Raw genomic sequence first — 16,536 nt, forward strand, 5'->3', positions numbered from 1 at the left:
GAGGATGCAGGGACGACAGTGACGTCCACTACTCTGGAACAGGAGGTCTTCTTGGATCCTAAGGGTCAGAGGATGTTCGACCCCAGGAACATCAGACATCCCCGCTCCAGGGAGTGGGCGCCACCAGAACACCTACTTAAATGTATGCATTTTTGCATTTGGAAGCCCCTGGACAAAGCTGTCCGCAAGCGGATGATGGGCGAATGCCCCAGGTCATCGTTACCTGAAAAAGTGGCGTATACGCCTGAGTTTGACCAGCTCAAGCTGTAGCGTTTTAGAGCCGGCTTGATATTATCAGAGACTGCCGGGAACACTTTGGCCACAGCATTCTCCAGGGATGCAGCCACCGCTGCGTGGAGGTCGTGACCCTCACAAAGGGGTCGAAAGGGGCTTCAGGGGAGCACAAGATAAGCTCCTGGACGCGGTGGGGACACTGACCCGTGTAACGTACCTAGCGGACAATGCTTATGCTAGGGCAGACTCCTTAACTGCAGATATGGTGCGCGAATAGACGCGCAACATTAGAGAATGGGCCCAAAGAGGGTTTTGCTTTATGGGCAATACCAATGCGGCTCTCTCGACTGAGAGGCGCCGTGAAGCACTCTTCTGCATTGATCGCAAACTGGCGGATCTTGAGCTGAAAGAAATAGGCCCACAGACACAAGGAAAACTTTTTGGAGAGGCCTTCATGAAGGAATTAAATAAACACATGAACGTGTTCACCTCTCTAAATAAGGCCCGTTCCTCCATGCGCAAGGTCTTTAGAGGGTAACCCCATCAGGGGTGTTTTTTCCAGGGCTGGTCCATAACGGGGTTGTGCCACTAGCCGTTTTTGGCCATCGGGCCCCTGTACGGGACACCCACAACACTTCTACCCGGAAGTTGGTGCACAACAACAGTACCCTTACTACTGGGTAGCGGACAGAGGTCGTGGAGGACACGGACGTGCCCGCGCAAGATTCCCCACTGTACCTACTTTAACCGTTACCGCAGGCCGTATTTCTCTTTTTTTCCAGAATTGGGAAAAACTGTCCACATATGCGTGGGTGTTACAGACTGTCAAGGGTTATCACATTGATCTTCAAACGTTCCCTACGCAGAAACATCATCCTTGCCCCCTATGCCTCTCTGCCACAGATGCCTATCTCATAGAGTTGGAGCTCTGCGAATTGCGCATGAAAGGCGCAATCCAGCACGCACTCGGACGAGGGGGCTTCTTCAGCAACATGCTTCTCGTTCGTAAAGGGACCTAAATGTGCATGTGATATACCATCACTTCAAAATGGAGCGAATCCACCTCCTCCGGGACCTCCTACAAGAAGGGGACTGGTTTACGCATCTAGACCTCAAAGACGCATACTGGTCAATCCTAATTCACAAAGGCAGTCGCCCTTTCCTTCGGTTCTGCACCGTGGCTTTTCACGAAGATGCTGAAACCAGTGGTGGCCCATCTCCGAGCATAAAGGATCCGATTGCATTATATACTTGGACGACATCCTACTGTTCTGCAGGACGAGCAACCTACTATCACAACATACCGGATATATGGAACAGTTGTTGGAATCTCGGGGGTTTATAGTCAACAGGGCCAAGTCGGCACTGACCCCCGTTCAGACAATTCAATTTCTGGGCTTCAAGATAGATTCCTGGTCCTGCACGCTTCACCTTTCGTGTTCCAAGCTGACGGCCATTCAGAAGGTGATCCGTAAGGTCCTCAAGCTCTACTCCATCTCACTCAGGCAACTCGCCTGGATTGTGGACCGGCTGTCCTTCTCAATCCAAGCCATATTTCCAGACCCTCTGCACTATCGAGCCATGCAGCGGCTGAAGGCCAGCTTACTCAGACAAAACCCCACCTACAACCAACCAGTTCCGCTGACAGACGAGCCACTCGAATGGTGGCTCAATTGCATGCAAGCATGGAATGGTCGAGCCATATTTGGCAGCAACCTGGACTTCATAATGAAGTCGGATGCCAGCAGCTGGGGATGGGGAGCTACCAAAGGGGGCACATCCACGGGAGGAGCATGGACAGCACAGGAACTCATGATGCACATCAACTGCCTTGAACTATTGGACGGATTCTTTGCCATCTGCAGCCTGGCAAAGGGGCAATCCAACTGCTGTATTCTCCTTTGGATGTACAACATCTCTGCCATACGTTACATCAACCGCCTGGGATGTACTCGCTCACAGACACTGATGGAGTGAACAAAGGAAATTTGTGATTATTGCCTCTCTCGCAACATCACGATCAAGGCAGAACACTTACTGGGGTTGTCGAACCTTACAGCGGATTGGTACTCCCGCCACTGGAAAGATGCCAGCTACTGGCAATGAAACCCTCGGATATTGCAATCCTGAACGATCAAAGGGCTCCACTCCTATTGGACCTATTTGCCTCACGCAGCAACCATCAACTACCGCAGTTTTACAGCTGGCTCCCGCATCCGGATGCCTTCATCCAACATTGGCCAAAACAGGGGGCTTATGCCTTTCCCCCATTCACAATGATTGCGAGAGTCCTTCACCAAATTCGGAGACGAGAGGTGACAATTTTTCTTTTGGCACCTCTATGGCCAAGCCAACCCTGGTTCCCAGATCTACTCAACATGTCTTGCGAGGATCCAATTCTCTTGCCCGATGATCCGATGCTTCTCCAGGATCCAGTGGGGAACCCACATCCGATGCTCCTGGACGGACGCTTATCCTTAGTGGCTTGGACTCTTTCAGGGGAGCCTGGTGTACCAACGACTTATCATCAGCAACTAGAGATCTGCTGTGGGACTCTTGGGCCCCAGGAACAAAGAGAGGCTACCTATCGGCCTGGCGATCTTGGACCGATTGGTGTGTGGGACAGGACCTTGATCCCTTTACAGCACCTATTGCCGCGATCATGAACTTCCTCTCTTTAATCTTTGAGAACGGTTAGTCATACCGGAACATCAACGTCATCAGGTCCGCTATATCAGCAGCCCACGTACCAGTCCAAGGGAGGGCGGTCGGTCAAGATCCCCTGACCTATCGACTACTACGAGGCATCAGACTTAGACGTTCTCCAGCTCCCTATTACCGACATCTGTGGGATGTGGATGTAGTGCTCCAGTTCTCGAGAGGATGGCCACCTAATGAATTTCTGTCCTTATTACAACTTTCTACTGTGTCTCGTCTCGTTCCGATGAGTCTCGGATGTGCACGCTTTCGACATGGATGCTTTTTCGATCGCACTGGAGGAAGTCACGTTTGGTATTTCATGACAAACTAAGTTGGATTCGTCGTCGGTCTTCTACCCATTGTTTGCCTTGGACCCTCAAATTTGCGTGGTAACGGCATTGCGGGCATATGTGAAGGCGACGGAGACATTGCGCACAGCATCATCCCGACAACTGCTGTCCGTCGTCCAACGCTGCGTTTTCTCTGCTTACAAAGCGTTAAAATTGCAAAATATGAAACCTCCTGTCATGTGATAAAATTGAAGATTATTCTAGCATAGTGTATTAACAATCTTAATTTTAATAATGACAGGAGGCGAGTATTCCCCCCCCCCCTTTGTTGTTTATCCCTAACCTGGTATGAGGTAAGTTATAGGGATACAGGATTCTTGGGGTTTTCGTTGTACTTTATGGTATACTTTACATGTATGAGATATATGATCGTTCAGGAATTTTCATTCTTGCATGTGGGTATATTATAGTTATGTTCTCAACTGATAACGTTAAATAATTTTTGTTATATTTATATCGGACTACGTATGCTCACTCAGTGTTCATACGGTCTGCTCCGTATCATTGAAACTACGGTACCGTATATACTCGAGTATAAGCCGACCCGAATATAAGCCGAGGCCCCTAATTTTACCCCAAAAAACTGGGAAAACTTATTGACTCGAGTATAAGACTAGGGTGGGAAATTCAGCAGCTGCTGGTACATTTCTAAATAAAATTAGATCCTTAAAAAATTATATTAATTGAATATTTATTTACAGTGTGTGTATATAATGAATGCAGTGTGTGTGTATGAGAATGCAGTGTGTATATGAGTGTAGTGTGTGTATATGAATGCAGGGTGTGTGTATGAGAATGCTGTGTGTATGAGTGCAGTGTGTGTGTATGAGAATGCTGTGTATGAATGCAGTGTGTGTGTATGAATGCAGTGTGTGTATATGAATGCAGTGTGTGTGTATATGAATGCAGTGTGTGTGTATGAATGCAGTGTGTGTGTGTATGAATGCAGTGTGTGTGTGTATGAATGCAGTGTGTGTATGTGTGTGTGTGTAATGCAGAGTGTGATGCAGAGCCTTGGTGGGGGGTGGGCATTTTTATTTTTTAATTATTATTTTAATATTTTTTTTGTTTAATTACATTTTTTATTATTATTATTTTTTTATTTTATTATTATTTTTTATTTTATTATTATTTTAATTTTATTATTTTTATTATTATTAATATATATATACATGTTTTTGTCCCCCCTCCCTGCTTGCTAGCTGGCCAGGGAGGGGGGCTCTCCTTCCCTGGTGGTCCAGTGGATGGGCACTGTGTAGGAGGGGGCTGTGGGGGCTGCAGAGAGATGTTACTTACCTTTCCTGCAGCTCCTGTCAGCTCTCTCCTCCTCTGCCGGTCCGTTCAGCACCTCGGTCAGCTCCCAGTGTAAATCTCGCGAGAGCCGCGGCTCTCGCGAGATTTACACTGTGAGCTGACAGAAGAGCTGAACGGACCGGCGGAGGAGGAGAGAGCTGACAGGAGCTGCAGGAAAGGTAAGTAACATCTCTCTGCAGCCCCCACAGCCCCCAGTCTGTATTATGGCAATGCAAATTGCCATAATACAGACTATTGACTCGAGTATAAGCCGAGTTGGGGTTTTTCAGCACAAAAAATGTGCTGAAAAACTCGGCTTATACTCGAGTATATACGGTAATTTCCTTTTCTTTCAGCTTTAGTTTCCTTTATCGTCTTCAAGGCTGAAGTTGGATTTCGTACAAAGTTTCTCGTTTTGTTATGAACTTGTGATGTTGCATTTGTCATTTGGATATGCTTTCTCTTATATACACTCTGACTGTGTTCTGATTGGTTCTATATTTGAACAGTTTTTCTTTGCTGCTATGGAGTTAGTAAAGAAAGTTAATGCACAATACTCGCCTGCTGTCATTATTAAAATTAAGATGATTAATACACTACGCTAGTATAATCTTCAATCATCTTATATTATTTAACTGGGCGGTAGTTTGGTTTGCTAGACTGTGTGATTCAGTGCTCTGCACGAATGATGACTGTCTCGAAGGAAAAAAATTTGAGCCAAATCCACATGCTAAATAGAAGATTAAAAAAAATACAAATAATTTTTGCGTGGAACATTGCCTTATTTCCAGCCACCTGAACAGCTCCTATTGTATAGCTTACTGAGAAAGTAATGATCTATTGTGTTATGTGCTTTTCTTTATGTGCTATTTCCATCTCATTGTTATGCGGTCTGTTTTGTTATTTCACAGGTTTCCATGGGTAAATTACCAGGATAATAATCTCAACATTTGTATCCCTGCCTTCAGTGTTCATGGAAACCACGACGATCCAACCGGGGTAATTATCTGAGAATGAGAATATAGGGAATTATCTCATTTTTCCTTCCATAGTTTTATCCTTGTGGGGGCTGATTAACAAGGCTTCACATCAAGTGAGTTTTTCATAGACCCGAAAATGTTTGAAAAGGCAGGTTTCTGTACAAAAGGGACAAGCAATGAGCCTTTCTTGCTGAAATAAGAGGGTAGATGGAAATGTCTTACAAAGATAACATTTCTTTACTCCCCCCCCCCCATGGACTGGAAAAAAAAAACAAGATAGAAATGAAAAAAAAAAAAACAACAATAATATTTTATGGTTTTGCAAGAAAAGAGAAAAGAATGCATACCAATGTATTTACTAAATATAGAGAATGATAATAATATGTGAATACATTTTTGAAACAATGATGGTAGCAGCCCAATCAGCAATCAGAGTTTATTTGGATGGGCAGAAATTCAAAGTGAATTTTTTTTTATTTTTATAAAGTACACCAAAATTAGCAGGGGCTAATTTCATCTGGTTCTTTTTTTTATAGGCTGATGCTTTATGTGCTCTGGATTTAGTAAGCTGTGCAGGACTTGTCAATCATTTTGGACGTACCACGTCTGTAGAGAAAATTGACATTAGCCCCGTGCTGCTACAAAAAGGATGCTCAAAGATTGCTCTGTATGGACTCGGTAAGAAATTTCCATAGGCCTCCGTGCTACTTCAGAAATGTATGTTTGTGATCCAACTCTTAAAGCGGCACTGTCTTGGCCGAATCCCGTTTTTTTTTTTTTTAAATCCCCCCCCTCACGACTCCACTAAATCTAATTGACCCCCTAATCGCCCCCAAATGCCCCTAAGCCCCCCATATTACCTAGTTTTTAAACTTTATTTTCTGCCCGGACCTATGTTCTGGGCACCGCCATCTTTGTGTGGGTAGATGAAGGCCGTGTGGGAAATGTCATCTGCCCACATTAGATAGCGCGGGGAAATTCCCGCACATGCCCAGTTAAACACTTGGGCATACGAACGGGAATTTCATCCATTCATTTGTCAGAAAGACAAATTAATAGAAATTTCAAACAAACAAACAAACAAACATTGAATATCAGTGTTCGTTTGTTCGTTCAGTTTATTGCAAGGAGGGAGCTACCGGAGCGCAGCTCCCTCCTTGTAAAATGTCAAAATAGAAGTGGCAGGCACTGTTAAAGCCCCCCAGGTCTCCCCTCACTCTATGGAGGTAAATATGACCCCCACAATAGCATAAGTGAGATTGAAATCTTCCTAATGACCCTACTCACTATGCTGTGGGTAGGGGCATGTCTACTAAAAAGTGAGCAGCCTATGGCTGCTCATTGTAGAAAACCAAACAAAAAAACCCCTAGTACCCCCCTCCCGAGCCTTCACCCGTGCCGCGCGAGTGGGGGCTATTAAACTGAAGGGGGGACCTGTTTTTATTGTCCTCCCCCGGCCCCCACCCCTGAGCGGCGAGTGAAGGCCATAAAGACAATGGGCGGCCGGTGGGGCCCCTAATTGAGAATGAGGGGGGGGAGACCTATTGTCATCCTCCCCAGCCCCCACCGCTGAGTGGCGGGTAGGGGGCCCTAAATGAGAATTTGGGGGGGGGCCTGGACTTATTGTCCTGCCCCCGGCCCCCACCCCTGAGCGGCGGGTGGGAGCCATAAAACAATGAGGGGGGGACCTATAGTCCGACCCCCCGGCCCCCACCCCTGTGCAGCAGGTGGGGGCCATAAAAACAATGATGGGGGGAACTATTGTCCTCCCCCTGGCCCACACACCTGAGCGGCGGGTGGGGGCCATAAAAACAATGAGGGGGGGCCCTATTGTCCTCCCCTGGACCCCACTCCTGTGCGGCGGGTGGGGGCCATAACAACAATGAGGGGGTGGAACCTATTGTCCTCCCCCCCGGCCCCCACTCCTAAATGAAAATGTACCCCCTCCCCGAAGGTGAGCCCAAGCCCCTAGTCACCCCCTTCCCAAAACTAAATTTGATAATCCCCTACCTACCCCCTCACCCTAAATTTAGTGAGTGGGGACTAAAAGAACTAAATACCTGTAAAAAAAAAATATATACATATATATATAAACTTACCATTTGTTGTCTTCTTTTTTCTAAAATCTTCATTTTTCAGCCCCAAAAAAGGTGAAATAAAAACCATAATACCTGTTGAACGTGTAAAAAATAAAAGAACAAACCTGACGCTAAAAAAATAATCTAATCAGAGTGTTATGAGTTATTTTACACAGCGTGGGAAAGTTCTTTGGAATTTTCCCACGCTGTGTAAAATGACACAGAGCAAATGGCTGGACTCCAGGTCAACCAATCAGAGTGCTCTGAGCATAATTGCAGGGCGGGGTAAGGCTTTATAAGCCTTTCCCCGCCCTGTGGAGTTCAGTCTGCGCCGTGCCCTTGCCGGGTAAAGATGGATTATTTTTTTAGCATTGGGTTTTTTCTTTTTCGTCTTTTTTTTTTTTTTTTTTTTTGAGCTCTGGTTTTTTATTTTATTTTACTCACTGCTCACTGTTTACTAGACATGCCCCTACTCGCAGCAGAATTTACTAATGCTAAGTAATCTTTACTGGGTATTAGTAAATTTGATTAGATAGCTCCCAGATACTGTGGGAATTAGGGAGCTATCCACTAGGCGGCTGCAAGATGAAGCCGCGGCACGAATCAGATCGGAGTTTCATTCATTAGAATGAATTCCAATACGAACAAAGTCCCAAATTGCACCCTAACACAAATGGAGAAACTGCTCTCAATCTGTTAGGACGCTATTCGGCAGTTTTGCTGGCGTTCTGTCTACGTGACAGGACGTTTGGGAAAAGTGAAAGGAAGCATCCCGGGAACAGGGAGGAAAGCTAAGAATTGTGGGAAAATGTATCTGACCACTGGAAACGAAGCACACTTTGCTCCTCCGCTGGTCAGAGATGGTCAGGCGTAGGAAATCTCCATAAGACAAATAGTCCCTACTTTGTCTTATGTTTTAAAGAAAACTAGAGCAGACAGGAAGAAATGAAGAACAGATCCTGACAGAGGGAGAGAAGAGGAATTGATTAAAGAAAGGTATGTTTAGCATGACAGTGCCGCTTTAACTTATAAACATGGTACCTAGAACTGCCACAAAATCGTGTAGTGCTGAGGTTTCAGTTGAGGAAGCCTTGGACTGTGTGCCGCTGAGAGTGTCAACTGACTAGCCCCCCATTCTGACAACTGTGTGAAAGAGGTATGTACATTGAGTTGAAATTGATATGGTTTTTACTTTCCTGTGGCCAAGTTGTCTAACTATACATGGCATGATTATCCAGTGGAAATAGCAACACATAATGCAATTTAGTAATTCTTTTAATATGTCTTGCAATAAGACTTTCTTGGAAAAAAAAAAAAAAGGGAAGTTAGTTTTGGATTTGCTATGGGAAAATGCACATGTAGCAGATACTCCTGTGTAGAAAGCAGTACCTAAATATTAATGTTCCCAAGCTCCTTATCAGAATTGCCAAAATGTGCTCCTTTGAATTATTTATGAGCCTCATGGTCCTTCCATCATCATCATCATAGTCTTCATCAATCTATATTAAAAAGAAAAACAAACAACAGTACAGATCACAGGAAGAACACCAAGTTCTCACATGGAACAGAGAGTAGATAATGTTAAATTATTGTGGATAAAGAACAATTCCTGGCCAAAAAAGGCAACACCATGGGAACCAATGGTATGTTTCTGCTGAGCTATCCATTTTATCCCTCTATGCACTTCAATACAAAGAGACTTTCTGATATTGCACAAGCGAAGCTAAAGTATATATGAATAGGTTGGCTTACCTAACGAAAGGGTGGAAGTGGTGCTTAGGCTTTCAGAAATAAAGAATATTTCAGTACGGGTACTACTGGTATAGAGGAGAGCTCGTCTTAGGGCAGATTTTCATGGAGGTCATGAATATATCCTTTTAGTTTAGATGTTTTCTTGGAAGTGGCGTTGTGTTTGTCGCTGATGTTGTTCAAGAAAGCATATCTTTGATCATGTAACAGAGAATACCGTTTGTTAAAGTTAAAGATTGACCTTTAAGGGGAATTCTATCATCTATTGATGCCATTTCTTCCCGTTTCAAAGCAAGATACATCTTTTTAATGCTTTGCGGAGATCGATGGTAGGTGTGTCAGACTGGAAAATGCCAATATTGAAGCAGGTTTATCTCTAAATTGGCTGTTTTTCTCAAGCCTGCGTCCCTCGTTGCCCACAAATAACTGTTTCACGTTTAAGAGAAAATGTTATTTAATTGTTATTACTTTTTTCTCTAAAGTCACCATCCTTTCATGTCTTATTCGCCTGCAACTACTAAAAGCTTTTTCAATTTTTGCTCTTTTGTGGCATTTCTGTTGAATTCTGGCACGTTTGCTGTTTCTGTGTTGTAATTATTAATATTATTGGTACTTATAAAGTGCCAATGTATTCTGCAGCTCTTTACAATATTATAAAAGGGGTTATTTAACAATAGATCAGACAATTACAAAATGTTACAGGAACAATAGGTTGATGAGGACCTTGCTTTAACAAGCTTACAATTTACAGAAGTTCTCTGTAAAATGTGTGTTTGCCCGTACATTCTAATCAGATAAGATACAGTAGATAAAGTTGATGTTAGGCATCACTTAAACCATTAAGTGATTGTTAAAAATACAAGACATCTACATCTATCAAAGAACACTTATGTTTTAGTCTAGTCATAAAGATCATTTGAGAGAAACCTGTAGAACATCTCAACTTGATTTTGCCAATAGCTTCAAAACGTGATGTAGTGTCACGATCTTGAGCAGGTCAGATAGGAGACTTTGGCCAGGGTTGTTATTTGAGACTTTATTGGTGCTTTTCGACATGTAATGAAACTTGAGAAAAAACAGAATTAAGGCAATATGCCACAACACAGGATACTTGCAAATAATAAAGAAAGTCTGTGATCTCCAGGTAGGGTTGAAATAAAGTCAGGTTGGTATCAAAGGCAGGCAGGTTACAGTGGAAGCTTGTAACACAGGAAGGCTGGTAACAGAGGCAGATGTCAAAATCATACGTAAGAGTGGAGCAGGTATGAAGGTAAGTCTGGAGCAGGTTGGTATGGAGCAGGGTTGAAGGTAAGTCTGGAGCAGGTTGGTATGGAGCAGGGTTGAAGGTAAGTCTGGAGCAGGTTGGTATGGAGCAGGGTTGAAGGTAAGTCTGGAGCAGGTTGGTATGGAGCAGGGTTGAAGGTAAGTCTGGAGCAGGTTGGTATGGAGCAGGGTTGAAGGTAAGTCTGGAGCAGGTTGGTATGGAGCAGGGTTGAAGGTAAGTCTGGAGCAGCTTGGTATGGAGCAGGGTTGAAGGTAAGTCTGGAGCAGGTTGGTATGGAGCAGGGTTGAAGGTAAGTCTGGAGCAGGTTGGTATGGAGCAGGGTTGAAGGTATGTCTGGAGCAGGTTGGTATGGAGCATTGGTGAACGCAAGTCTGGAGCAGGTTCACAGGAGCCAGGAACTGAAGTCTTTCAGGCAAATCACCAACTTCAGTGTAAAGGCCACTTGGTTTATCGGGTGTGGCCTTTTATAGCAGACTTGATTTTAGGTTATCCAGGTGAGAGTCTGAAATGACTAGTGGCTAGGGAGGCCACTAGAGGCGAAAGTCAGGTACTGTATTTAAAAGGACAGTATTAAAAGAAAAAAGTCTTACTTGTTAGTACAGGAACCTGATATGTAGTTTCAAAAACAAACATGCAGAAAGTATTATTTTTATTCTTGTGATAAAACCATAAACCGTAACAGTAACAATTTAAAATGGCTCTGTCATGGATTTTTTGCATAATTTGCAAAGACCTCCTATGGTGACATCGCAGCTAGGTGGCCAGGGGGTGGGGGGGAGGTTAGGTGAGATTTACTTACCTAAACCTGTCCCTTGTGGGTGCCTCCACCTTGACCCGCTGCATTCTCTACTGGCACTGTAACAACACTAAAGTCTGTGGAGGAACCTGCAAAACTGGTGGATCCTCCACTGAGAGAGCTTTTTTCCCCCTACTGCTACCGCTGTAAGGAAATGACAGGGCTGAAGGAAATGACAAGTTTGACGAAAGGTAACTTGTCCTCTTGTCAAACTTTGCAAAAATACTAAGACGAAGTAGTCCCTAATTTGACCAGTATGACTTTTGAGTGGGTTGGCATTTCAGTGAAATCCCAACACTATCATTGTGTGTATTTCCTATAGATTATATATTTATGAAATACTCATTTGGGAAGGGGGTGTAGACAGAGCCCCTTTTAGTCATATGGTGTGACTAAATCCTTATTTTTATTTGGACCAGCTAAAAAGAAAATCAAAATAAATAAACCTTAATTTATATCAATTATGAATAAAATGGAAAAGGTTTACAAACTGTAACACAGTTCTCAATTTGTAGTACACTTTAAATCGAAGTACGAATAGAAAAAAATAAAATACTGGCATTAAATGTAGTTATCGGTATTTGTGACGGATCCCCATATCCCCAAGTGCCTGCTGCCTTTATCTATGGACGGAGATATGTGATGGATGGCCTGATTTGTTTGGCGCGGGCCACAAGCTTTCAGTACCATTTTTTGGACTGTTTTACATGTTCCTCTCTATGCTGCTGTGGGTCAACAAAGGGGGTGAGGGGCAGGCAGCAGCTCTGTAAAGTATAGTTAAGTGAAATGTATTGCTTGTCTGTACCTTTCCCTCTTCCCCTCCCTCTTCCTTTGGCTGTCACAGCAGGACGTTGCAACAGGGACACTGCCAGCCCAGTTTGAACTGGCTGCTTTGTCCCTCTTCCATCCCCCATCAGCTTCTTGGTAATGAAACCCCTGTCGTATTGTGTTGGAGACCCCTTGTAGGGGTCTGTGCATGTAAAACCATGTTTGACAAAATAAACAGAGTTCAGTCAGTGTTGTACCTCCAGAGCTGTGTGTCGTCCATTTACTGGGGGGAAATGGGTCTCTTATTATTCTAAGATTTAAGTGGTTCCCGAGTGTCTGAAGGAAGGAATTAGCGGAGGTAACTGGTCGGGTTACCCTGGGTCCGCTACAATATTATATTAACTTAGCTTCCTGATTAGCAATGAAGGCACATGTTATGAAACAAATTGCTATAAAATGCCATTTGTGCATTGTGCTGGCCAAACTGCTGACAAATAAACTATTAGATTTTATTTTACGTAGTGTTATTAGCCCCAAATATGGCATGTATTTGTGTGTCTTTGTGTGCACATATTGCCGAGCTCTGCACATGCATTTTATACAATGTAAGCTGAAATCTATATAAAGAAATCTATAATGAACACCTTTACCATTTATTAAAAAAAAAGTATTTTCTTCAAAATGCCACCGTGTCAAAATGACATGACAGATGCGGGGTCTCAGGCTGTTTAAATGCAGATATGTTGCAAACATTTCATTTTTGTTTTTGCACACTGTGATCATTATAAACCAAGTGTGCTATAATTTACACCTGAAACATGTTATGCATGCTGAGAGGCAGCATGTGGGAATCTTTCAGAAATGTATTCTCAATATTTCACATATGTGCACACGTTACAAGATATTGTGGTAACATGATATATATGGTGCCAGTATCTCAGTACTGTAGTACAGGTACTGCTAATGATTTTCAAAAGGGTTTGAATTAAAGTAAGACTATAATGTTAGGAATTCCTAATCTCGGAGTGGCTGTTTAGGTCCCTGGCTCCCACATCAAAGAGAGAAAAGGTGATTTTACTCACATTTACCCCCTTCGTCGTGGCTGGCTGCAAATCTCAGCCAATCCAGTACTTGCCCATAGGAAAGCATTTGGAGGCTATTGCACATGCGCGACAAAATGGCACACTGCGCCGATCAGCATCTCCTCATAGAGATGCCTTGAATCAATGCATCACCATGGAGAATGTTCAGCTCCTCATTGCAGAGTGTGGAGATTCTAAATGCCGTGTGCAGCACTGAGATAGAAGGAAAGCACCTCTCGTGGCTGTCTGAGTGACTACCACTAGAGGTGTTCCTAGGCACCAATGCTATAGACACCTGACACGCTATATACACTAGAATCACTACATTAAGCTGTAGTGGTTCTGAAAACTATTGTGCCACTTTGAATTTGCACAGAATTAATTGGTGTAATGTATCACAAGGCATAGATCTAACATTTTTATTGTCATTTTATTTATCTCGTAGCACAAGGCACAAGATATACCATTTTATATGTGATCTGGGGTTCATAAGCTGTGTTTTTATTTGTTGAGCTGTAACCCATATAATGTTTGTTTAATTCGCTGAGAGTTTCTCTTCACATTAAAAGTTACATTAACCTTTCACACTCTAGGTTTAGACACAAGTGGTTTGTTTGTGAATATTCACGAAAGTGAATTCAAATTTATTTCTAATATTAGGCCAAATAGCTGTATTCATTTCACTTATCTGGACTTAATGTTTTACTTTTACTTCAAAGGACTGCCACTTTGCTAGAATTTACACCCGTGATTAAAGTACTGAAAATCATCTATAACTATTTTTTTTTTTATGAGTTACTCTTTTTGTTTTTAAATTTATATTAAAGTTTTTTCTAATTACATTTTAACACTGTATACCTCCCTCCCTAGCCATGAAATGGTAAAAATAAAACCTTCAAACACTTACCTGATTTCTGCACCGACGTCCCTCAGTGCTGAATCAGTCCTCTGACATCGGCGGTCTGGAAACCTGATACCCATGTGCATGCCTTAGGCCTTTCCCATAGGAGGTTTTGCGAGACGCTGAACATTCTCATGAGTTAAACTCATTGAAACGTCAGAAAACGCCTCTAAAACTGCAATGTTTTACATCGCAAGGTGAAGGGAACTGGGACACTGCACCCAGACAACTTCAGTGAGAGGAAGTGGTCTGGGTGCCTATAGGGTCCCTTTAATCTAGTTTAGACAAGACAGAGTCAGGACAAACATTGCAAATGAAGAGGAATAATAGAAACATTGTTTTGTTTTGTCTTCTCTATATGCGTTGTCTCTGCTGCCTGCCAGGCGTAAAGGACAGAGCCTATAACAATGAAGGACTGGGAGCTATAATGGAAGCACCCAGTTGCATGTTTAAGAAATTTGGATTTCTACATTCAATTTTATTTTTCCCACCTCACAAATACATGTTTGATAAATTTAGGTATAAGTAAACATAGTAATACACATTCCGGGTAGTGACAGCTGTCTTATAAATTATTTTATTTATTTTTTTTTTTAATTCTTTATTTTATTTGTGCATAAAATAACAATAAGCGTGCAGAGCCACGACAGCTGCTGCAAGCGTTTTCATAGCATTTCACGGTGTGGCAGGTTAAACAGCACTTTTTTTTTTTAAAACATGAAAATAACAGGCTAGGAAAGCATTTCCAAAGACAGTATATTGCTGTATGTGATCAGATCTGCACTTTTAAAACATTAAACAGGCTAAAGTAAGTTGTCAGTGGCTGAGTGTACAAGAGGATAACTTAATCCATGCTATGTAGACTGACATTAAGGTAATCAGAGGAGTAATAGAAGATAAGTCATATCAGTGCTAGACTTTAAAATGAGATACAAGTAGCTAAATAGCTTGGTTACATGCTTGGAATTTTATCACCAGGGGAGGTCCCCCACATCAAAGTAAGCTTTAAGAAATGCACATATTATATAGTACGATAATTTCAAGCAAAATCTCCGTGTCAGTTATAGAATACTATAGAGTCGGTATTGAGTAACTATATATGTAGTAGGTAAGCTGCCTGACAGTAATGTGAGTAATTTAAAATAACTAAATAATAATGAAAACGCTGAAGCGTCAGAGCAGGCTAGGCTTGCTAAGATTAGTAGCGGCAGAACTAACAGTGTGAAGTAAGTGTTTAAGACATGTAGCTTCAGCTATATATTCGCACTCCGTTGTAAAAATAGAATAAAAAGGAAGAAAGCAAAAGACAAACATGGAATGAGCAGTGAGTGAACTGTCCCGGTGTTCAGCCCATACCCTTTGGGGGTAAGATGTGAGCATGCTTACGATCGCCAATTCGGGACACCTGGCCCATGTGCGAGATTCCCAGTCCCGGTAGTACACGTGAGTGAGGGCATGCTGTAGGATTCATCCCATCAGGAGCCCGTCTGGGAGTAGCGGGTACCTGCCTGTAGGTTCCATTGGTGAGTCTCCCCAATTGCCCCTCTGTACCCTGTGCTTGCTTGTATGCATCCCTCGGGTAGGGGATTAGGTTCTTGCCGGTTCCCATAAGTCGCTGCACTTTGTTTGCATGAGCGGGTGAGGATTGTTTTGTCTTGTGCGGGGTAGTAGCCGCTGGTGATTGTCTCCGCTTGTGTGTCCCTGCCGATGGGAGAGGGTGTCATTTTCGGCGCCATGTTTTGGCGCGCTTAATCTTGGTGGGCGAGCCGGTCAAACAGGAGCGTTGAGGTGGTGTCTTAGGTGATTTCGTGACCAGAGCGTGTGTAGTACCCAGTCGGTCATATAGTTTCTCCCAGAATGCTGCAAATGTGGCCTCTAGCCGCACCAGGATGTCTGTCTCCTGTGTGGTCTCGAGTAGCCCGCTTATGTTCTCCGCCATATTGGAGTAGACTTACCTCTGTTGGGGCTGCTGCCCCAGCCTCCAGGGGGGCCCACCTGGGACCGGGATGACCCCCACCGGTCCATAGGGGCGGGAACAAGGGCCCCCTGTCAGGATTAAAGCCATTGTGGGCGGCAGGGGAGCGGCCGTCTCCCCCGCGCCGATCATGCTGTTAGGCCTCGAGGAGGATTTTGGTGGATCCCGTTTATTGTGCCACATGTCTGGTATCCCCAGGTAGCTCTTGGTGTCGCGGATTCGTTAAGTGTGTGTTTTTTTTTTTTGTTTTTTTTTAATTCTTTATTTTTGTTGTGCATAGGGGATTATAACAGTGCTTGCATAGCCACTTTAACTCTCACAAGCTCCAATTTAAAAGAGTGACAA

General features: G+C 43.4%; 1 protein-coding gene across 1 annotated transcript in view; it reads left to right on the top strand.

The window, feature by feature from the left end:
• Positions 1-16,536, top strand: part of MRE11 (MRE11 homolog, double strand break repair nuclease) — a 164,737-nt gene that overhangs the window by 25,718 nt on the left and 122,483 nt on the right. The window contains exons 5-6 of the mRNA XM_063430661.1: positions 5,489-5,576; positions 6,094-6,235. Coding sequence (XP_063286731.1) covers positions 5,489-5,576; positions 6,094-6,235 — 230 coding nt within the window. The remainder of the gene's footprint in view (positions 1-5,488; positions 5,577-6,093; positions 6,236-16,536) is intronic.

This window comes from Pelobates fuscus, chromosome 1, assembly GCF_036172605.1.
Source record: "Pelobates fuscus isolate aPelFus1 chromosome 1, aPelFus1.pri, whole genome shotgun sequence".
Classification (NCBI taxonomy): domain Eukaryota; kingdom Metazoa; phylum Chordata; class Amphibia; order Anura; family Pelobatidae; genus Pelobates; species Pelobates fuscus.